This window comes from Chanos chanos, chromosome 8 (assembly GCF_902362185.1).
Source record: "Chanos chanos chromosome 8, fChaCha1.1, whole genome shotgun sequence".
Lineage (NCBI taxonomy): Eukaryota > Metazoa > Chordata > Actinopteri > Gonorynchiformes > Chanidae > Chanos > Chanos chanos.
Genome location: NC_044502.1, coordinates 11,476,126 through 11,499,100, shown reverse-complemented (window position 1 = coordinate 11,499,100; position 22,975 = coordinate 11,476,126). Strand labels below are relative to the sequence as shown.

The 22,975-nt window shown below is 41.6% G+C and overlaps 1 protein-coding gene across 1 annotated transcript; it reads left to right on the top strand.

The window, feature by feature from the left end:
• Positions 1-1,440: 1,440 nt before the first annotated feature.
• On the top strand, positions 1,441-17,447 carry LOC115818717 (sphingosine kinase 1-like). The gene is made up of 6 exons (XM_030782176.1): positions 1,441-1,870; positions 9,489-9,635; positions 15,173-15,267; positions 15,693-15,808; positions 16,622-16,946; positions 17,031-17,447. Exons 1-6 carry the CDS (start codon positions 1,441-1,443, stop codon positions 17,445-17,447), a joined length of 1,530 nt encoding a protein of 509 aa, XP_030638036.1.
• Positions 17,448-22,975: the final 5,528 nt, after the last annotated feature.

Here is a 22,975-nt window from a genome sequence, read left to right as displayed (position 1 = left end):
CAAAGACAGCCTCAAGGGGAGTTGTGGGAATTTCCATAATCATAGCTTTTCACCACACAGTGTCTGTACTCTATGCTATGGTATGATATTCATTGTACATCATCGTAGTATTTTGAGGGATGACAAATCTGGATTCAAACCACAAGTAAAATGTTGTTGGATGAAGTACAGAGAATATAATCAATATCACAGGTAATCCTGATTGCTTGCACTAATAATCAGCAACAAGAGTCTTAAACACAAAGAAACCGCATCCATTGGGTTGTCTCACAAAAGCATGCTTTAATTTATGTTTTTGATTGATATTATTCCAGTAGTCATTTTGTTTTATTTGATTTATGAGTCTTGAGATTTTTCTGTTTTGTTAATGAATTTAAACCAAGCACAATTTGTAACTGAACAAACCTTTTTGTTCTTGCTCTTGTTGCTGTTGTTGACTGTTAACTCAAATCAGAGAAAATCTTATGTGAAATAGGCTGCAAACAAGTTTTGGCTGCTAACCATGTACTGAAAAACCTTGATATATGAACACTCAGATAAGGGCGTTTACTGCCTTGACAAATAAAAATAACCCTATTGAGCTGTCACATCCTCCACTCCCACTTTTTGGTCAGGGAGGTGAACCACACTGGGAGAGATCTCTTCTCTCTGACAGGATGCCTACCACGGATGCACGCTTGCATGAGAAACAGATGAGCCAGGCAGAACTTCAACAAGCCACGCACTGGGAGTGGGTAGACAACTGCCATAAGAAAACACTACTGTTCTACTGTTAAGCAGAAGACATTTTATTTGTATGAACGTTGATAATAAATGGCTTTGTTCAGCTCAGTTGAAAGCTGAATGAACTTAAATGAGAGAGTGCAAAAATGGGCAAATTCTCTCTCTCTCTCTCTCTCTCTCCCCCAAGTTGTCTTCTTTTCTGATGAGGTCATGTCTGACTTGCAACAGTACAGGTTTGTTTTGTTTGATTACTTCCACTGAATATTGCCTGGATGGGGGAAGAATGTTTACATTCCTTGAAAATGACACACCAGAGATTGGGTGTAATTTAGTCTCCCCATACAACGACATGGCCTTTAATACTCTGTTCTTCAAGCATGTTTATGACGGATATTCAGAATTTTTTATGTAATGAACAAATTAACTCAACCTAAATCTTAACACAAAATTATTATGCATATATAAATGAATATGCAAACGAGCGAGAGAGTATGACTCTCCTCCAATGAGTGCAATTACTCTTTCTCAACACTGGGGAGTGCCCTGGCACGCCCTTAACGTGTGAAACTGATACCCCTGAAGTGCTCACTGCAGTTCAAACTGATGTTCAGACGCAGTGTGTTCCTCGCGCTCTCTGAGCCAACGTGTGAATGAACGTTGCTCGATCTTCCGCACTTAGTGCTGCGGATTGTGACCCGTCCACCCTTATAGTAGAGGATGGATCGCAGGAAAGCGGAACCAGACCCGTCCATTCGCAATGGGATGGGTCAGGCTCTGATGTACGGGGAATTCGCGTCCGTTGGCAGCAGAAAGGTCCGGTACGCGGTGAGTCTGACAGAGCGAGACCTCGCCATTCAAAAGATCACGTCGGCACCTGCGGGACGGAGCAAAGTGGTGCTGAACTTACGAGACTGTGTCGGTTGTCGGGCGTACAAGGGAAATGACAGTACAGATACGGGAGCATATTTCTCTGCCTACTTTTACCCTTTCAAGAGACGCTGGATGAGTTCTGGGGTAGCCCGCCAAAGAGTCGAGCAGAGCTTTCGGGTAGCGATGGTCCAGGACCCGCACCTGAATCTAGAGGAGGCACAACGATGGGCTCGAGCTATCAACGAGGGCTCGGCTCGTCACCGAACACAGAGAAGTGGTAAGAATATCCCAATGCGAATTATTTACCATCGCTTTTGCTTATCATTACCATTAGAAACATTTACACAGCCCTTCAGAAATCCTTAAAGTTAAGTAGATTAGGCAATGTTAGGTTAGATTAGATTAGGCAACGTTACAGTGCAGAAGTGGCAACGTTCCGTGTTGCTTGTTTCAATTTTAACAATCTATGAATAAGGTTGTATATGAAGTATCTCACTGTTTCCTGAGTTTCTTCTCTGCGTAATTCTACAGTAGCATACTTTTTGGTCCAGGATCATGAAAATACATTTTGCAAAAATCAGAGCTTTGTAACATTTGATTCCAGGAGAACTGTTGACTTGTTCTTACTTTTCCTAAAGTTACATCTAAGGAATACAGGTCTATAGGAATATAGTTGAGATCTGTCTTGAGAACAGTACTCACAACGTGCCTGTTCTCTGTCCACTTTAGACCTTTTATGTGGTTTTGCTCTGGCGTTTATCAGACTTTAAAACAACCTCTATAGTATCATTGTGCCAGACAGTATTCTTTTCTGTCTATAGATAACCATGGCAGTAGAACTAGTCTACTCATGTGACACTGTGTGTGTCAAAGGTAAGGGTTTGTGTTAGATTACTGTTTCTCACCGTGCACCATTTCAACTGAGTACACCATCTCAACTGAGTGCTTTTTAGATCCAAAAACACATCACAGCCATGAGGAACAGGTATAGCACAATTATTGTCACTGGGACAATAGTTATTGTAGTTATTGCTGATTTTCATTCTAATCATTAACAACTGTGTAACCTTAGATGTAGACCAAGTATGTATTGCTAAGTCTAAAGCAATGAGTACTATCTTAAGACCTTTGTAAAAAAAAAAAAAGACATTTTGAATGCCCAGAGAAAGACATTATGAATTCCCAGGGAAGTGTGTTTGAGTTGTATAAAGTGCTAAAGTGTGTTTGCATTGTATAAAGAGCTGGGATCACCAACAAGAGGTTAACTCAAGGCCTCAGGGTTCGTGCGCTGACCATCCCATTGGAATGGTCAGCATTCTGCCACCGTCACTTGCCTGCATACCAGAAAACGCCCTGTCCACAAGCTTTCTAGCTCTGTGAATAGTAAAGTTGTCATAAATTTTGAAACTTTCTGCATTTCTCAGTGGAACAGAAATACGCATTTTGTTCTTATATGTTTCAGTCCTATGGGTATTACTTAACCTGTCTTGAAATTAAAAGATGGCCAATTAGAGTTTACTAGAGGGAGCTGAGGGTACGCAAAACTGTATTTAGTTTTGGAGACCTGAATTGGGGCTGCTTTTTGTCTGTTCTGTTAAGCTCTGTATGCTATCCAACCGACTGGTTTTTATTTCAAGGAATTACCTTTCTAAGAGAGAGGAGCGATAGCAGATGAGATGCGAGTTACTATCACGAAAGGCTAAAAACTCGCAGGAGAAAAGAAGCATTCTGTGAGTGTCAAGCTACCTCTCTCAAAGTGGCTAGTCACAGGTGTAGGGAAAGGGAAATGAGGTCACCAGTGTCCATGGTAACAAGGAGGGGACCAAGAAATAGATCTTTTTGGGAATGCTTGTGAAAGGAACCAGTCAGTGCGCCAGACGCTAAACACGGCGGTTCAGCCGAGACGTAGCCTGACTTTGAAGGTGTCTGGATTTCTTGCTGTGCACCTATCAAAGGAGTTGCATAGGGAGTCACCCGCAAACAGGATATTTTTGACCATGTACTGCATTCATTCATGAGTTTGTGAAGCTGCGCGAGATAAAACCATTCAGCTTTTTTTTTTTTTTTTACCTCCACACAACTCTGCCATATCATAATGCTGTTTTATCTGTTTTGTTTGAAGGATTTGTTGAAATAGTCTCAGTTTAATCTTTTGGGAACACCCAGTCCTTTAAAGTGACCGTTAATGCAACATTTAATGCTTAAAATATGGTCTTTTCAGTAAAAATACCTCACATTTTTTTGGTGTTTTTAAAAAAAATCTTTTTGTCTGCAGTTTAGTTTGTATTCTTAAAGAATCATGTTATAACTTTGGAGCATTTGTGTTTTTCTGCTCTTAGAGTACTGTAATTTTGTAAAAGTCTGCCCCAACCAATGACTACACATAAAATACTGATTACGAACACAACAATGGCGTACATATCATGTAGTTGTCCAAAAAGGCTCTTCATTTAGTAAAAAGAAAACAAATCATTTCCTGTCAGGTATGAATTAAGCAATGGCATCATAAATATGTTACCACAAAACTGGAGTGAGCATGACTCACAAACATGGTTCTCAAGAGTAGCTTTTACACTTGTAAAGTATTTTAATTTGTTGGGCCTGGTTATCAAATGCCATTCATGCTGAGTGGCAAAAGAATTTGAGATCACTATCACACAGATAAAAGTTTAGAACAAACTAAAGACCAAATAAGTCCACAACTTCAAAAGTTTCTGTCATCTCAGCTCGGAAACATGAAATCCCCAATCATGGTTTAATACACAGTTGTGCAGTGTCTGGTAGCTAAGTCTTCAAGTCAAAGGGTCAAATTCAGGTCAGAAACAGATTTCTAAAGGCAAGTCAACAGAAAGTGGTAATTTTTTTTTTTTTTTTTTACTTTTTGGCGGTTTTTGGTCTGGCTGTTTGGTATCTCTACAGAAAGACGAAACACTGTTTTGTATGTTCTGGAACAGAGACCAGAAGAGGCCACATGACTACGTTTGAGCTGCATGGTTCATGAGCGGATGCACAGCAAGTGTCTCAGCTCGAAGCAGAGCTGGAAATGGTAGGGAAGGTTTTCCTCTCAGTCCAAGAAAGATGAGATGCCGTCTTTTTGTCCTTAAACCCTCGGTCCTAGACGACTGTTAAAGAATGTTGACGAGGTGTTGAGCAGGAAGGAGAGCGTGAGGAAGTGTGTGGTTTCGCAAAAGTAAGGGGCCGTCCACATGAAGTCAAGCGAAGTCAAAATGAGGAGAGGAGTCGCATGTCTGTTGTGGGTGCATGTAATTGGCTGTCACCTCAGGGGGGTTGAGTCTGTGTGCGTGTGTACGTGCGTGTCTGTGTGTGTCACATTTTGCGAGAGCTGGATATGTACATAAATATATGTCTGCGTGTGTTTGCAATTATGGTTTCAAAGTATATGCATAAAAATTTGTAACACACTTTCTCAAAGCCTACAGTGGGTTTGGTTTCCGTGTGTCTAGTGTGTATCTGTCAGTGTGTATATGTATGAATTTGCATATGTGTGTGTGTGAGGCACCCACAGCCCCTCTCTCCCATAGGACCTCTGGCCTCAGTTGTCCCTCAAGTCCTTCAGTTAGACAGCTGTGTTCTACACACTTCCCAAGTCCACTGAAAATGTCAAATAGTCTTTGTTTTAACAACTGTCATGTAAGACAAAAAAAAAAAACCCAAACTTGAAAGCAGAATATTTTCAGGACATCTCTTTGTTTGTATGTATAGGCTCATTCCACGAATCAGCCATTCAGTTTTTCAGCCACGTTTTACTGTCTTTGGCTGACAGAAGTAAGACGTTTGTTTCTCAGCCTGAATTTCGTCATTGTACACAGCTAAACATCTGAGCCACATGTGGTTGTGGGATTTTATTTTTATCATATACTTTCTCTTCAGCATAATGTTTCCCTGCTAATGTCCTATAATTTGGCAGATCTTGTTTCAATGGGTAGCTCTGTACACCTTATTTTAACAGAAAGATGATTAGAGAAGTAATATTCTCGCTGTTTAAAGTTACTCTCACTCACAAAGCTCGAAATACACTTTGAAATAAACATTCATTCAAGGCCTTTCAGATAGATTTTTTTCTCCCTATGCAGCCCTGCCCTCCCCCTGCTGTCAGGAAAACCCAAGAGACATGCTGTAAATCAAGGACCTAGTTTTCCTATCCTCTCTCTCTCTCTCTCTCTCTCTCTCTCTCTCTCTCTCTCCCTTTCTGTCTCTCTCTTTCTCTTTCTCTTTCTCTCTCTCTCTCTCTCTCTCTCTCTCTCTCTCTCTTTCTCTTTCTCTTTCTCTTTCTCTCTTCTCCTCTCCTCCTTGCCGTCTCTTCGTCTAACTGCCTCTTTGTTTTATATTTACTACCTTTTATTTTTGACAGCTCTGCCCAACCCTCCTGCTGCAGATAAAGATGCGGTTACCTCCAGTGTAATAAAAGAACTGATGTCATCATTATCGACTTAATCCTGAATAATTGGCTCTTAATACAGGATATAATATTTTTTTTTTTTTGTTATGAAATTCTTAACTTGAAACAAATGTTAATTTTTCAAGATATCTGAACCACGGGGGCAATATCTGTCAAGGATGTACAGCATTTACGCTTTAACACATTTACATGGATTTTCTCCTCAGCAAGTAGCTGACGGTTCGAAGAATCCGTTAACAAAACCAAATCATCCGATCACAGTATTTTTGAGACAGTAGTATTTTTGCATACGCATAGAAGATCAGACAACACACAATTCAAATCATAATCAAATATGTGACAACAGCAGAGGGAAAAAAAAAACTGTTTCACAGTGATTTTATGCTCTTCCCTAATGGACAGGTGCACCATCTTAGGGAAAGCCACTGATTTACAGTGATGGATCTGTTGATGGCGACATGAAATATGCATAAGCTAAGTAAGCATGACATAGTTTGTTATTGGGAAACACAAGCTACTTAAGCTATTACCAATTAGGCTTGGTTACCTTCAGTAGTCACATGACGTGAAACCTCTCACAGATAAACCGATAAGATGCATTTTCACACTTATAATCCCACAATACAAATGGTTAACAGGCTAAGGCTAAAGAAAATGGAGATGGTTGACTGAATTATTTGTACGTTTGGTTCAGTAAGAACTATTTCAAAGGTTCCTCACTGATAGACTTTTTTTGTTTTTACTGGAGACTTAAAGGCTTGCCTTTAAACAAAGGAGTGCCTGTTATTGGTCTAAGTTTAAACATTACTGACTCCACAGGTAATCACAGGGAGACAGACAAACTTTAGCCAAGGCAATGTTGAGATTGCACTAAAAAAAAAATGTCAAAAACAAGAGGACAAGCTTGGAATGATATATGATATAGTTATACCCGGTATTGCGACATGGTCGTGCCTGAGGAAGACAACTGTTCAGGCTCCCGGTTTTGGAATCCGTTTGCCAATTCGATTAGAACTGAAATTAAGGAAGATGCAGAAGCACTCCTTGCTCGTTCCTAACTATCTGAGACTAGTAACATAGTTCTCGGTAGCAATATCAGACCAAACTGTACATGTCAGAAGCTTAGCACACTATTCTCCTTAAAGATTTTAGATTGTTTTGACCCCTCCCCTTTGCATTTGCTTTAGTTAGAGGATTCACACACCCCCAGCCAATAACTGGTGTGTGTTGGCAGCCAGGGCCGTGTAATACATGAGGAACAACCGGAGAGAGGACAGGAAGGGTGTCACAGATAGTGTTGTGGATAAGTGCAAATGATGGGAAAAAAAGAGGGAAAAAACAAAATCGACCTCAGCGAAGGTTCTGGAGAATGCAGAGAAAAGCAAGACAAAAAAAAAAAAAGCCAAAAGATTTGTCCCATGCAAAAAAAAAAAAACCAAACCTTAAGTTTTCCCAAGCTTCTAACTGCTCTGAATTGGGGGTTTTTGGGGGGTACATTTGATGTATATTGAGATCCACCAGTTTGAACTGACATGGTCATCAGCTCTATGGTATATCTCATTAACCTTTTTTTTTGCTTAACTCGTGGCGGAGCACCACTAACTATTTCAATCCGGTCCACACGTCTAACGAGTCCGTACTGGTCTGGGTAGGATAATGCAGGGTAGTAAGTAAACCACCAAACAAATGCTCATTTCTGCCATGCTAACAATCCAACACAAACAGACAGTGAGAAGAGGCAACAGAATCTGCTGTGTTGATCCGCGCTGTGACTGAGACATAGAAATGGTCTAGCTATTGCTTTCTCCTCTCTCAAACGTGCTGACGTTTTTATTTACTTACATACCCTCCTTTACCTCTGACACGTGCTTGTGGACTGCTGATGATATGGTTAATTGTCGCTTGCCTGCCTTTTTCATTTACGCAGCTCTGTAAGCAACAATTATGCTTAGCTTTCTTGTTTTCTACTGTTAAGAGAGCTTAGCATTAATTGGCTGTGAATGTCCTTATTTGTATTTTTGATAGATACTGTAATATGTAAACAGTTGTCAACAACTGTGCATGTAATGTTACTGCACGATGTTGAACTCTGTGGTGTCCCATGGTCATTTTACAGTAAATGGTCTTGGCATCATTGTGTGGGTGTAACTCAAAGTGAGTGTTGATGAGTGATATGTATGTGTGTGAAATCCTCTATGTTAGCAGAGCATGTTATAAAAAAAGGGGGGGAGGGCATGTGGTGAAAGGGTTGGCCATGACCTTATAAGGGAATGCTAGTCTATTCATTCACAGCTCCACAGAGGTCTGTCTACTGAGCATGCTCAGAGTTGATTGTGTTTGGACATAGATCTTTGTAGAATTCAGGGGAGGTCAAAAAAAAAAAAAAAATCACAAACATCGCCATCCAGAGTCACCCGTTACAGTATTCTGGAAATGCATCCATAGTTTTTTTTTTTTTCCTCTCTCTCTTAGACACAAAAGGCTCATTGTTTGGATTACTGTGAATGATTTGAGTATAATTCCAGATAGGTCTCACCAGTCTCGTGTTTATTTACTCTTTTCGTTTACCATCTGTTGAATTTCTCAGTGCAGTGTGTGTGTGTGTGTGTGAGTGAGTGTGTGTGTATTCATAAAGAGAGAGAGAGAGACTGATAGTATGAGGTAAACTCTGTGAAGTAGGCAGTGTGCTGTAATGGGGCTAGCAGGTCTCTGTAAGCCCAGGGCCCGGTCACAGCAGGCTCAGGTCCGGTGCCAGCCGTCTTGGCATGGCACATCTGCTGTTATTCATTTAGGCGGCATCATGACACACAAGGCCTCTGAGAGGTTCTGTCTGGGCTGTCTCAGTTCACATCCTCCAGCAAAAACCCCAGTCTCTAACTAAACAGAAGCCAAGAAGAGCAGATATTTACTTTTGTCATAACAATAATGTTTCTATGACATCTGAGGCCTTTCAAACCCTTTGGATGACCGCAAACATCTCAACCTCACTGCTCAGTCACTTCTCTGGACCCTGAAAATAATAATCCTGGGTGTCAGATTTCAACAGGAGAAACTTCAGTCAGTGCAGAACACTGAGATGTTTAGACTGCCTAACCAAACCTTCCCATTAAAGTTTTCATTAGCTCACCCTATTAGTGGAATGTTTGTCAAACCAGTTTAGCATGCCTCTGTGACCTAATTGTATTTGAAGTATTTCAGTTCATTCTTAATCTTGCACAGGAAATACCAGGGATTTTTAGTTTGGATACTGACAAGGCAAATGCTTCATGACATATATTTTAATAGTTTATTTGGACTTTCCCCAAATTAGGGCTGCAATGCAAAATTGCCATGTATTTTTTTTTTTTTTAAATGAAATCCCTGTTGTCTAGTTTTTTACTAAAGCTAGAGCAGTAAACATGGCACCAGTAACATCATGGCTGGAAGAAAAAGGTTACATTCTCTCTCTCTCTCTCTCCCTCCGTCTCTCTCTCAGGTGCACACGGTGAGGTGCGGCGGCCATGTCGTGTTTTGTTGCTTCTGAATCCCCACAGTGGTAAGGGACAGGCTCTTGCCCTCTTTAACAACCATATCCAGCGTATGCTCCACGAGGCCGGAGTTCCATACACCCTGGTTATCACAGGTAAGTGAACACCACTGTAGTCAAACCAGATTGACCACAGCATACAAGACCGGTCAATGTTATTTGACTACTGTTAACGGCACCAAATAGCACGAATGCTCTGTGATTATTGATGTTCTTTGTTGTTGGTGTTTGACCAGATTAAAAATCAAAGCAGTGCTCATTCTTAACTTGTTACTGATTAGAAAGTTGGAACATCCCACCACAGAGAGTGCCTGTAATCATAGTATGCTGACAGGTCAACCTCTGTGGTGTGTCCTCCTGTCCTGAGATTACTGCAGTGTAAGGTATCAGTTAAGTGCTCAAAGTGAGGCAAAAAACAGTCTTCTTAATGCACAAACTGCACATCTAAATTGCTGACAATGGAAAATGTAGAGTTCTCTTACATTTTCAGTAGTTTGGCAGAACTTTTCCAAATGTCTCAATGATTCTTTGAGGGGATTCTGTGTGTTTGTTCTAAATAATAAAAAAAAAGGTATAGTCAGTACTTTTCATGGTTGCTAATGTGCCACAGGGAGACAGGAGCTGTGATTTTGAATATTATTCTGAAATCTTTTTCGTACCCATCAAAATAAAGAATGTTACAGTTAATGTGCCAGCACAATGTTTTGGTTTTTTTTACATTAATGAGTCGTGTTGGAAAACATTACCCTTCAAGCTGTGGGTGTCAGTATTACATAAACAGAGATTGTGTGCTTGATTAACCAAGTAAACAGTAGCGTTACATTCTTTGCAACAGTTGTAAACGCTGCTCGAGTTCTTGGGTTGAATTTAGTGTTTACTGCTCCACATCAGGAGAAAATTACCATCTGTGGGCAGAACATTTTTTAATGATACAAGTGAGATGAGATCTACCCCTGCTGTGTTTGAATGCAGATCCAGGAGGCCAATGGAGAACTGAAAATTTGACAAAAATCATAACTAGGAACAATCATATTTAATTAATCAATCTGATTAATCAATATGATAACTATCATATTTAAATATAACAATGCTCTTTTTTTTGTATACCTTCAGTTTCAATGTAATGTTAAGCAGTTTACGTTAAATATAAATTGACGATCCATTAAGACAAGTATCTAAGACCTGTATCTAAGGTTGATCTGACACAGCACAAATGGATCTGCACTGCCTTAGAAACTGCAGTGGAATTGAAATCGAGTTGACCGACATGAAATGCAGCCTCTCTGTCTCTGAAAAGAACAGCGTTTTACACTCAGGATATTGTCAGACTCTGCCAAATGGTGGCTAATGGAGAACTGACAGTTGGGCTCAAATGAGAAATGACAGCTTGTGTTTTAGCTGCTTTGACCCTGTTGACGGAGTACGCCTCAAGCCATAGAGGAGGAGAATCCATAGCCGTGGGCTCACTGAGTCAGCTCGGCGTTTGTTTTTCCTCCTCCATCTGTAATCATGGCTGCTGTAATGTTTCGTATGTTAGCGCGTAGACAGCATTGCTTAATGAAGCGATGAGGGACTTCATTTTGCTATCTGCGTGTGTCTCTGTGCTAATGTTTTCCCTGTTCTCCTGTAAGAACCATAGGCTGTCTTTCCTCAGCCGCTTTCACACCGAGCCCCTCATGATTACTCGCTCAGTACATTGGTGCTGACATTGACTGCAGCTTCTCTATTTTCAGTTTACCTTTGGTGTGTTTGGGTGACAGAATGACCATTCCCACCAGTGGCCCTAGGCATCCCAACCTTCTCTCCAGAGGCTGAACAAGCAATATAGGAGAGAGCAACTTGTGCTCCAAAGGACAGGGCGAACTAAAACTGACCCTCAACCTACTTCTTTGATGCTGAAATAGCTCAGAAGAACGTACTTTCTTTCAGTATATTGTCACCGTTAATTCTCAGTTAGGGTGAAATATTTGCCATTTTATTCTCAGTCCATTAGCTTGAGATGTAGTACCTTAGAGAAAAGCGTACTTTCATTTGATGTCAGTCAAACTCTCTCAAGCTGAGAACGTATTGTTGTAAATTGTGTTTTATGTCAGGAAATGAATGTATGTTGGGTTGTCTTTGTACACTGTAGGAGAGCACTTTTTTCTGTCAGCCTCAAAAATGATGTAGATTAATGGAATCTAGTTGTCTGCTGTCGCTCTGGTATGCTACATCATAAAGCTGCCTGTGAGACTTTAGGCATCAGATGTCACTGTTTGGCTGAACAATAAGAGTGTACAATTCAGTGTCAGTCTCAGCTTTTGACAAAATGGAGATTTAAGTTTGGGGAGGTGTTGTGACTATTGTGCAAGGTTATGTGTGGGTGTGTGAAGGTTTATTCATTGGTGAAACACAAAGAGAGAAGGGAAGAGTATCGCAGGTTCAGGTGTCACTGAAAATGAAGCCTCAGGCCTTTCGAGAAAAATGAGTCCAATTTGGATCTCATTGTGAAGCACCCTAAGCAAAGCATTCACCCTGAACTCCATTTTACCTCCTGCTCAGGGCAGAGTGTCATGGCTTGAGAGGCTCTGGCATAATGAATCGGGAATTGGATTCACTTGGTGGAGTCTCAATGTCACATTGCCCTGAGGCTGAGGTTGGGTTTGGCACTACGACCATTTGAGAGCATTTGGGTCGTTTAGCCACAGTAGCGTTGTTCACAAGCAGTTTAAAAATAGTTCGTAGCTCAATATGCAACTTCAGCCTCTGAGCTAGCATAGCATTCATAAACCAGTCCTTAACCCCAAGTAAACAAACTAAGCTTTTTCTCTCTGAAGAATAAAAAAGGTTACTTTTGTTACAAACTCTGGACTTGCTATATGCAAATGTCAGATATGCTTACACCTCCACTGCCTATCAACCACAAAAGTGCCCTTCAGACCACAATCTAGCACACCTAGTGACTAAATATATGTCAGCTATCCAGCAACAGTGCGCCATAGCCAAGACTGTTCTGGTCTGGTCGCAGGACTGTGTGGAGGCTCTTTAAGTGTAAACATAAGGACCAGACCATGTTTTCTGAACCTATGATGAGGATATTGATGGGCTGTCCATCTACATAATGGACTACACCAAGTTTCATGTAGGCGCCATAATAATACCCACTAGGTAAGTCCACTGTTTCCCGAAAAACAAGCCTTAGAATATTGCTAAGGCCGTCAAGGTCCTCTCGAACCGAAAGAACAATACAATCCAGTCCACCCACTTGGGGGAAAAGCTCACAGCCATACAGGTAGAGAGTACACTGGTATGTTGGTTCACCAGTTATCCAAGCAACTGGCCATAGTTGTTCAGGTTAAGACACCACCTCTCTGATGTCTTCCCACGAGGCGCAGGAACACTCCAGGGAGTTGTACTGTCACCATTCCTTTGCACAATCCACGCCCCATGACGTTAGATTCAGCTAGGAGTCGCGCCAGCTCCAGAAGTTCTTGTATGACTCTAAAATAGCGGAAAGGGGATGGAGGGGAAGCACAGGATGGTGGCGGACAGCTTCACTGAGTGATGCCGGGAGAAACATCTCCATCTCGATATCAGCAAAACAAAGGTGCTTCTGGTGGACACCCAGCGGGGCAAGGCATCATCGCCAGCACCTGTCTCCATAAAGAGATGCGGAGATAGCGCACAAGTACCTGAGGGTCCACATCAGCAGTAGGCTGGACTGGGTGGACCACGCTGATGTATTCTTCAGGAAAGGACAAATTAGACTCCTCTTCCTGGGAGACTCAGATCATCCAGTGGAGCAAAAAGCTGCTCCACGTGTTTTACCAGTCCGTTGTGGCCAGCGTGATCTTCTCTGCTGTTGTGTATTGGGGGGGGGGGCGCAATAAAAAGAGGCGGAGGCAGTGAGGCTGAACGAGCTTGTCAAGAAGGCAGGCTTTGAAGTGCAGCAGAGTCTTGACTCTGTGGAGGGAGTTGTGGAAGAAAAGAGGATGATGAACAAGCTGTGTTCCATCTTGGATGATGACTCCCACCCTCTTAATGGGGGAGCTGCTGCTGGACCAGAGGAACCTCCTAAGACCCCGGCTTAACCACCCACGGCACATCACAGAGCATTTCAGACGCTCCTTCACGCCACCTGCCATCCGCCTCTTCAATGTCTCCTGCCCCAGTGACCCTGAGACACAATCAGCGGGATGACTGTCAGGAACTGTCTACAGCCGCCCTATGAACTATCATATTATAAAATACACTTGCGGTAGTTTGCACCATGTTTCTTTTTTGCATCACAAGCACAATCTATTGGTTTATATCTCATATGCATAATTGCACTTGGCACTTATCTGCAGCTAAACATTCACCATTCACACATATTATTCACTGTACTTTGTATTGGATACACAGTGTACTTTCATCCACGTACATACTCCTCAGAATATCAGACTGTCGCACTGCTCTGTGCACCTTATGCATATTTCATTTCATATGCAGTGTATCTCTGCATCTTGCTCTTTATCTCATATGCACTTTATGCTGTACATCACTGATATTTAAAGTGTTGAGGGACATAGTTGGGATTACATGGTAATTGTAGTAAATTATTAGTAAACTGTTTTATTATCCATCGATAGCAGTTTTATTTTTCTTGTTTTGGTATTGTTATTTATTTTTTGTGTGTTACTTGCTGCTGGAGAAATTCCCTTCAGTGATCAGTAAAGTCTTATCCTACCTTATCTTACCTTATCTTTCAGTCCTGACTGGGTCAGTTCTCTGATTAGTTCCTGCGGCTTTAGTTTCTCAAGAGTCCGTGTGGTTTACAGGCCCTGCATAAGAGAATGTGATGTGACTAGACTGATAAAGGGGAATTGACTCTCTGCTTGGCTTCACAGAGCCCAGTATAAAGCCTGGTAATGCAATGCCTCCCCTGGGGACTGCACTTAAGGGAGCTGCTAGCCGTTGTGTGTAGGTTAGCAGAAAACAATGGCCTTCGCAAGTGAACAAATATTCCACCAGATATAACAAACCAAAACAGAACAAGGCTCCTAGAGACCAGAGACATGATACTTCTGGGTTTCAGTACTTAAGACAAATGAGAGACAAGTATGTTATCGGATGCTATTACAGGGAACTTGGCTTAAGATGCAGGTGGATATTTAAGAAAGGATTGATGTTAATGGACTTTCTGAGTGGGTTGTGCACTCTCTTCACTTTCAGCTTGGATGGTGCTTACTTAGGAAAGGGCTCTCAAAATTAGTGGTACGTGGAAAAGCTGTAATACAGAATGTGTAATAGTGAACATGGGAGAAAAGAGGAAAATGGCTTTTGTTGATAGGATATGCACCAACCCAACTACGTGCTGCCCCCTGCTGGCGTTTTTTTTTTTTTTTTAATATGTATGTGTGTTTTTGTGATGTTAAGCTTAACAAACCATGCTCAAATCTAAAAGACAATGTATTAGCAGACAGAAAATGCCCTGACATCTAGTCATATTTGTTGTGTACTCGTGCATTAGATAACAATGATTCATAACATTACATAAGTGGATTAAGTTAAAAAAAAAATGTGATGACAGTCGACATTTTTGGTCAGTTGGTTTTAATTTGATTAACAAAGATGGCTCTAATGTTTTGTTCCTATGTTTGTCATTTTTACAGAACGTCAAAACCATGCGAGAGAGCTGGTTCGGGAGCTTGATCTGTCACAGTGGGACGCTCTGGTAATCATGTCAGGTGATGGACTGCTGTTTGAGGTGACGTTTCCACTCTTAGTATCTCAGTGTTATCCTTCAGGTAGCAATGAGTAATTAGTACATGAACTAGTAATCACACAATTATTATACATAATTCAGGCCACTAGTAAGAAAGTTTCCCCAGCAATGTCATTCTCTTAATGTGATGTATACAAAATGTAAATCATACATGATGACATAACTTGAATTTTGTAATACGTATATATCAGGGTAGTTAGCATCCATCATATCTATAAATATTGTGGACTATAATATAAAATTCTCACGAGCTTGAATGTTGAAAATATAAGCATTTCAGACAGTCCCCGAACATGTGGAAACACAGAGCAAACCCATTTATCCCTGCTGGTAAACTGTGCTATAATAGCTACTGATAGGCAGCCTATTAGTCTGGTGTGTGGAGCTTGTCCTCTGTATGTCCTCAGGTGGTGAACGGCTTGATGGAGAGAGAAGATTGGGAAGATGCCATCCAAACTCCTCTGGGGGTGTTACCAGGGGGCTCAGGGAATGCATTGGCAGCCTCCATACACCACTACTCTGGGTGAGGCCCTATCGTGTTTCCATTACTCATGCCTGGCAGGTGCCCTTTGTTCAAGGCTGGCTGAAGTGTTCTAGAACAGAAACTGCAAGGCAGTCAAAGCCAGTTCTGGGTGTTTGGTTGGCATGGAGACTCAGCACTATGCCACACTGCAACCAGACAACAGCACAAAGAGAGGAAGGATCCAGAGACTGGTTTGTTTTCTCTGTGTAGGAGAGTGTGTCAGAGTGGGAGGGGATATAGTGTATGGGGGAGTGTGTTGCAGTAGGAGGGTGTAGGAGAAGAATGTCTAACACTACCATCATGAATATGGTCCCAGGTGCTTCCTAAACAATTATAAATCTATATTTGTAATAAAATACCAGTCTCTGATCCTCAACATAGACTCCTATCTAGGCATCTCCTTCCTCAAATGATTTACTAGTGTAAGTGCAGTTATAAGTATCTATCTTCAAAATACTTCACAAAGCAGTGGAGGAAACATAACACTTCACAATGTGAGCTGCATACAAAGCCATTGTGTGCGCTATTAATTATTGACAGTTTTCTCCACACAAATAAACAAAGTGCTTAATAAACGTTACATAATGCAGCTGAGCATTACTGATAGCATCTTAGACTGCTCAGCTGATGCAGACAGTCTCAATCAGAGCTCCATGGAGACTGCATGTAATCGGCTTGAAAGCAGACAGGGGGATGGGCTGGGGGTAGCTTGACTGACACGGGGCTGGCAGAGTGACCTCTCCGCCCCCTCCAGCTGGTAGGTGTCTTTGTTTTGGGGCTGTCAGCTGACTGCATGTCGTCCATTCTTGACAGGTCCCAGCCGGTGTCCAGTGAGGAGCTGCTGTTGAGTTGTGGCTTCCTACTGTGTAAAGGACTGGTGTCCCGCCTAGACCTAACCTCAGTCTCCATGGCCTCCAACCAGAGACTCTTCTCCTTCCTGTCTTTGGCATGGGGGTTTGTGGCCGACGTCGACATCGAGAGTGAGAAATATAGGCACGTGGGCGCTGCGCGTTTCACCGTGGGCACGCTAGTGCGGTTGGCGTCGCTGCGCGTCTATCGTGGCAAACTGGCTTATCTCCCAGCTGAGGAACCCTTGTCATCCAAAACACCTAACGGTCACCTCACAACACTGACGCCGGCCAACGTCTCGCCTCACAATGAGGCTCATACCTTCCAGAACTCGTGTAATTCCAACAACACTCTCAAGACCAAGCGGACTGAGTCCTCCCCCGAGCTTGGGCCCCAGGACAATCTGCTGGTTCCTCTTGACCAGCCTGTGCCCATGCACTGGACAGTGGTCCAAGATGAGGACTTTGTCCTGGTGCTGGCCATGTATCAGTCGCACCTCGCCGAGGATCTTCTGGCCGCTCCGGCTTCCAGAGCGGAGGACGGTATCATCCACCTCATGTATGTAAAGGCAGGCATCTCACGTGCTGCTCTCCTGCGTCTCTTTCTGGCTATGGAGAAAGGTGCCCATTTGACCACAAACTGCCCCTACGTGGTGTATGTCAAAGTGAGGGCGATGCGTCTGGAGCCTTACTCGCCCAAAGGGACCATCACCGTGGATGGGGAGCTTGTGGACTATGGGCCGGTTCAGGCACAAATCCATGGCAGTTTGGCTCGTCTAATAACTGGATAGAGCTGTAGCTCATCACTGTTGAGTCCAATCTGAGCCTCTAGAGAGGGAACTGATAGATATTTCCCAGAAGTGCTCATCTCTGTTTTTGCTGTTTTTATTACTCTGGAAAGGGAAAGGATTACGGAGGGGTCGAGTCATACTTAATTTATTTGCACGTTTGATGTCAGAGTAATTACTGATGCTACAATTTCAACATACTGGACAGTTTATTTTGCTGCTTTGAAAGTGCTACAGTTTGAAGGTTTGAAGGTCTGGAAAAGACTTAGATTGATTCTAATTTTCTTCGCCCATCTCACTTTCTTCTCCTTTTTTACCAACAATGACGTATCAGCCTGCTACACGGTTTTAAGGGCAAAGCATTTGTCACTGGATAAAAACATTTTTGTTTAGCCTCTTCAGTGAGCTTTAAGAGAAAGAAGAATAGGAGAGGGGAACAGGGTGTGTGATGGTGCTATCTAGATCAGTGAGAGGGAATAAAGTAATAGGTCACAGGCTCCTCTTCCATTTCTCCATACTGCAGGCTAATGATTAGTCTGGATGCTTTGCTCATCGCTCAGCCGTGGGCGAGCCACTGTCATCTCTTGAATGATCTCCCTGGAGTGTAATGGGTTTCGATTGAAACCTTCAGTGGTCAAGGCCTTTAGCTCAGAGAGCTGTACAAGGCAGCCCAAGGCCAGCACTGACATTACAAAACTCAACCCGTGTGAGCCAACGTGCCATTACAGGCCAGTGTTTGTCATTAGCGGCAATTAACCATATTCCACTCACTCAGTGACTGCACCACACCACTGAGTAGGCTATATTCTATAACCTCTTAAAACCAAGTGCATTTTGTGTCTTCTTCAAGGTTTTCTTTTGATAAACGTAGTTTAAAACTTGGTCCTGCAAATGCAGAGAGTAGCAGTACTACATGACTGATGTAAGGTGCATACACTGAGTCTTTAGGCTGTGGGGTTGCGGCTGGCCCCTCCTCTTCCTGTCGAGACCCCCCACTCTCCATCTCCCTTGGTTGTCTGCAGGCCCAGCTAACTGCCTCTGATTGTACACAAGACAATTAAGCTATAATGCCCGTGCGTGTCCTTATTTCTGAGGTTTATTGCTAAAAGGGAAGGCTCCGCAAAGGATGATAATGAATAAGATGATGATGGTGTTGATGACAACGACGATGATGGTTTCGACAACAAATATGACGACAGCATAAGGTCTTGTCCAAAAATAATCCGGCTTTTCATTCGTAGTGGTTTCTCGAGCTTTGGTCGGTTGTTCCATTATATTCACAACAGGGGAAAATAGGAACTCGGTTGAGCGGAGAATCAGTCAAGGGAGAAGAGAAAGGATGGGAAAGGAAAGGAAGAGTGTGTGAGTGTGTGTGTGTGTGTGTGGGGGGGGGGGGGGGCTTATTGACTTTTTTAACGCTGCACGAGGAGCCAGATGGGTGTTGAGTTCTTGCTACGACAGCGTGTTAATATGAGCACTGGAATAAATAACGCAGCTCCCAACCAACTCTGTGACAAAACAGACATGTGCTCATGCATTTCACAATATTGCTGAGTGAGATCACAAGCCTAGTGATTTCCCTAGGGGAATGTTTGAAGCTTAGCGATATTTGAATTAAAAGTATTGATGTGGTCCATGGAACATTAGTTAGCGATGAAATGGACCCTCTAAAAACCTAAACCGGCAGGCAGTCCTTTGCTTAATTGTGTCACGCCTTTCCGTTTTTGCTTGTTAAAATCCGCCTTAGGATCAGACTCGCAGTTACGTTTTAATATTGACCAAAAAAAAAAAAAACGGAAGAGGACTATTTTTGTTGATTTGCACATAAACGCACCTTTCAAAGATGTACTGTAATGTAGGAATGTATTAACTGTTTCTTTTTTAAAGTCCATATTTTTCCTTAGGAAGTCATTCCTCCTGCATTTGTCCTTTTACAGCTGTTTCTTTCTGAAAACACTGTACACCCCCTTTAACAATGCTCCAGGTGAGCAAAGATTGTAATGGAATTTATCAGGTTTGGAATGTAAGCTAACTAGCACAAAATGCTGTGATGTCATACATCCATTTATTATTTTTACTCTGTTATGGATTTATCATGCTTTGGTCAACACAGTAACTGTGACTGTTATATACAGACTGTAGAGAAAGTGTCAAGTTTACAGAATCCTGTCATGTTCAGTACATATCCTCTTGTTAGCTATGCAAACTCTGCGATGTCTGTTGATTATACAAGGTAACTGTATCAGAGTGTATTGCTGTGCCTTGCTTGTGTGACCGCTAGCAGTGGGAGGAGGGCAGGTATGCTATTTTCGTGAATGAATGAAAGAAACAGCACAGCCATTCATTTCAATTAAATGAAGGCCAAGGCTGCTTTTGCTGAACAGCTCTTGTTGTGCTATGATCAAATTTCAAACTTAATTTTAAGTCAGGATGTTCAATTCATTTTTACTTATCTCTATATGAAGGAAAGGTATTTCAGTTAAATCAAAATAGTAGTGAAGTATAATTATGATTTCTTCGGTTAAATCTTCTCACAGGATTCAGTTTTATGGGTATACATAAAAGGGGAAAACTATGAGAGAGATTCGTTCATTTAAAAAGGATAGTCAATTTGCACCCAGTTTCTAAATGCTACTTTTCAGCTAATTAGAAATATCTGTGTGTGTGTATATGTGTGTGTGTGTTTTATTGGGGAGGAATCTGAAGTAACTAATGTACATCTGCCCAGTGATCCAATTATAAAGCCACCCCTTCACTCTCACTCCAAAGATAAAGTGGTCTGTCATTATAATGAAGTCAATTTAAAGCAATGCGACTTGCTGCTCCACTTTGCTGTTTCTTTCATGAAGAAAGTTTGACCTTCTTTTGTCTTTTTGGATTTCTTTTTTTTTCCCTCTTAGTTTATACGGTGATGGGATTAACTATGGGAACTATTTTGTATTTGAATGATTGAAGCCATGTATTGAAATAATGTGTCAAAGAGAGCTCTATTTTTCCATTTTGAAAATGTATGTCAATTTTGTAATCAAAAACAACAACAACAACAAAAAAAATCTCAACTGGAGTGATTTCTTTTTGAGTAAAAATAGATTTGAAATCATTGATCCTTTCTATTCAATTCTGTGTGTGTGGAAGATTACAAACACCAAAAGAATGAATGCTATAATCACCATTTGTTTCTATGGTTCTGCTCGCAAAGAGTTTAATGCATCATTTTATACAGTTGTGGGTTTGTTTTTTTTAATGCAATCAAAATAATAGTAAAAAAAATACAAATAAACCCAAAGGAAAAAAAAAAAATCATAAGAATAATACAATACACACACTCAGCAATTTATAAGCCTCAAGCATACACATGACAACTTAGAACTCACTTCTCTGTTAAATATATATCATTTATATAATCATGACTTCTGTACAGAGAAATCAGGCTACAAATCATATTTTATTAGTTTACCAATACAGGCCACTGTGGAAATGTATACATCGTACAGTCAAGTCTTGTGTATAGCCATTTAAGGCTTAAAGCAACATATTACATGCTTTGGCTGATATCTCTCATAATATGATTAACTATACACATACACAGGGAAGAAGAAGAAGGGGGAAAAAAAAAACAGTTCAGAGCTTCGTGTGCTTGATGACCACATCTGTTCCAGGTTTAACTTCACATTTTTGTGGTTGCAGCGGTTGAAAGCTCACCGTCAACTCTTCGAAAAAAAGAGCCAGTGAGTAAGAGGGAGAGACAGATGAGCATAGTAAGAAAAACAGCCAGTTCATGTCAGAGAACTCCAAACTAGCATCTTTTAGGTCCACCATAAATCAGCGAAAGCATCACACACGTAAACACGGCCACAATTTGGGGATTTTTTCGACGTATTTGGAAAATTCCATTTTTTTTTTTTTGTGAGGAGAGAATTTATAAAAGATCGATACGTCCGCGAGTGCTTTACGCAGAAGTTCTTAGCATGTCAGATACACAATGATGGATGCTAGGATGATACTACAGAGTTTTCTGACATGGGGGGGGGGTTGCAAATTGGGGATTTGATTGCCATGCCAGGAATGTATCTGTGAGGAAAAGGAAGACCGATGAAGATTTGAAGGAAAACAACCAAGCGGGGTAAGTTTACAACTCACTGTCTTGACCCTTTTTTTTCCCCCTCTATTGACCTAAATCATTAAAAGCAGAATAGGTGTGCTACAACATGGCACTGCAACACAAGTGCACGAGTGAGCGTCAACTTTTGTGCAAAACAGAACTGCTTCTTTCACATAGGTAACACACAATAAACCTTCCACAAAAAAAAAAAAAAAAAACCCCAAGGGGAGCATGTGTGTTTTCTCACGGACATACACGCCTAATTAGTGTAACGTGATGTGCGTATGCGCGTGGGGAAAAAAAAAACAAAAAAAAAAAACACACACTCTTTCACAGGTTAAGTATACTGCACTTACGTAGAATTATTCAAACTCCCCCCCATCACATCCCTTTTTTTTTAATAGTGTCTGCAGACTAAGTCTAAATATCAGATAGTCTGAAATGGATGTAAACAAAACAATTCAAGTCAGTCTCAGTTGATCAATATGTAATGGCAGAACCAGACCCAAAATCCACTTTCCAAACTCCCCATCAGAGACAGTCAGCCACTGCCCCCTGGTGGCAACAAAGGAGAAGTGAGGAGATTATCAGCATCTGCAGTGCTACATCATATGTAATACTGACTACCCTTTGTCAAAATGGAAATTAGCCCAGGTACATATAACGACAACAACAACAACAACAAAAACAAACAATAAGACAATATGACATGGGCTGATATGATTCTATGTTTCACAGTTGGTTTAAAATGAAAAAAGGACAGAACTTGCTCCCCTTGTGCTTCAAAAATCAATTCTAGAGAAGTTCAGATTGAGTATGACTAATTTAGCCTCAAGCAAAAAAAAAAAAAAAGTCTCAAATAACCTCTCTAATAAACTGAAAAATGAACACTAAAAGTCTTTGCCTGAAACCATAACTTCTGATTTGTGTCAGCCCAAGTTCTGAAGGGCGAGTGTGGCAGCACGTGATTCTCTATACGAGTACGCCCCGGCCCCCAAACCAGGACTTGCGGCCGTTGATGGCATTTGATCGGGGCCGTGAAGTCTGGCTTTAAAAGGTGTGGGGACTGCTGTGTAATGGCCAGGACAGGGCAGGTAAGGCAAGACGCTTTAAACCACTGGAGAGACTGCGAATGAAACTGTGAATGAAAAGGGAATGTCGAACTCGTGTCATGTTTCAACGTCGGTACTCGACTAGGAGGTATGAAGTCAGGTCTAGACCTTGTAATTTTATTTTTCAAGTCTATGAAACAAAGCTAATGGGAAGATGCCCCCACCCCCCCCCCACACCCCTCCCCCATGTCAAAAAGAAGTCATTTGTTTTAGAAAAATGTAAAACGTTTTTTGTAATAAATGAGCGCGTGAAGGTGTAGCAGTTTCAGAACGTAATGAGATGGATATGCACCGCACAGAAAATAACAGGGTGTGCC

Bases quoted from the DNA above. Each gene is read 5' to 3' on its own strand.
- LOC115818717 (XM_030782176.1), top strand. From the start codon at position 1,441: ATGGATCGCAGGAAAGCGGAACCAGACCCGTCCATTCGCAATGGGATG. The intron at 15,268-15,692 runs GTGACGTTTCCA...GTATGTCCTCAG, and splicing joins GTGATGGACTGCTGTTTGAG to GTGGTGAACGGCTTGATGGA. The intron at 15,809-16,621 runs GTGAGGCCCTAT...CATTCTTGACAG, and splicing joins TCCATACACCACTACTCTGG to GTCCCAGCCGGTGTCCAGTG.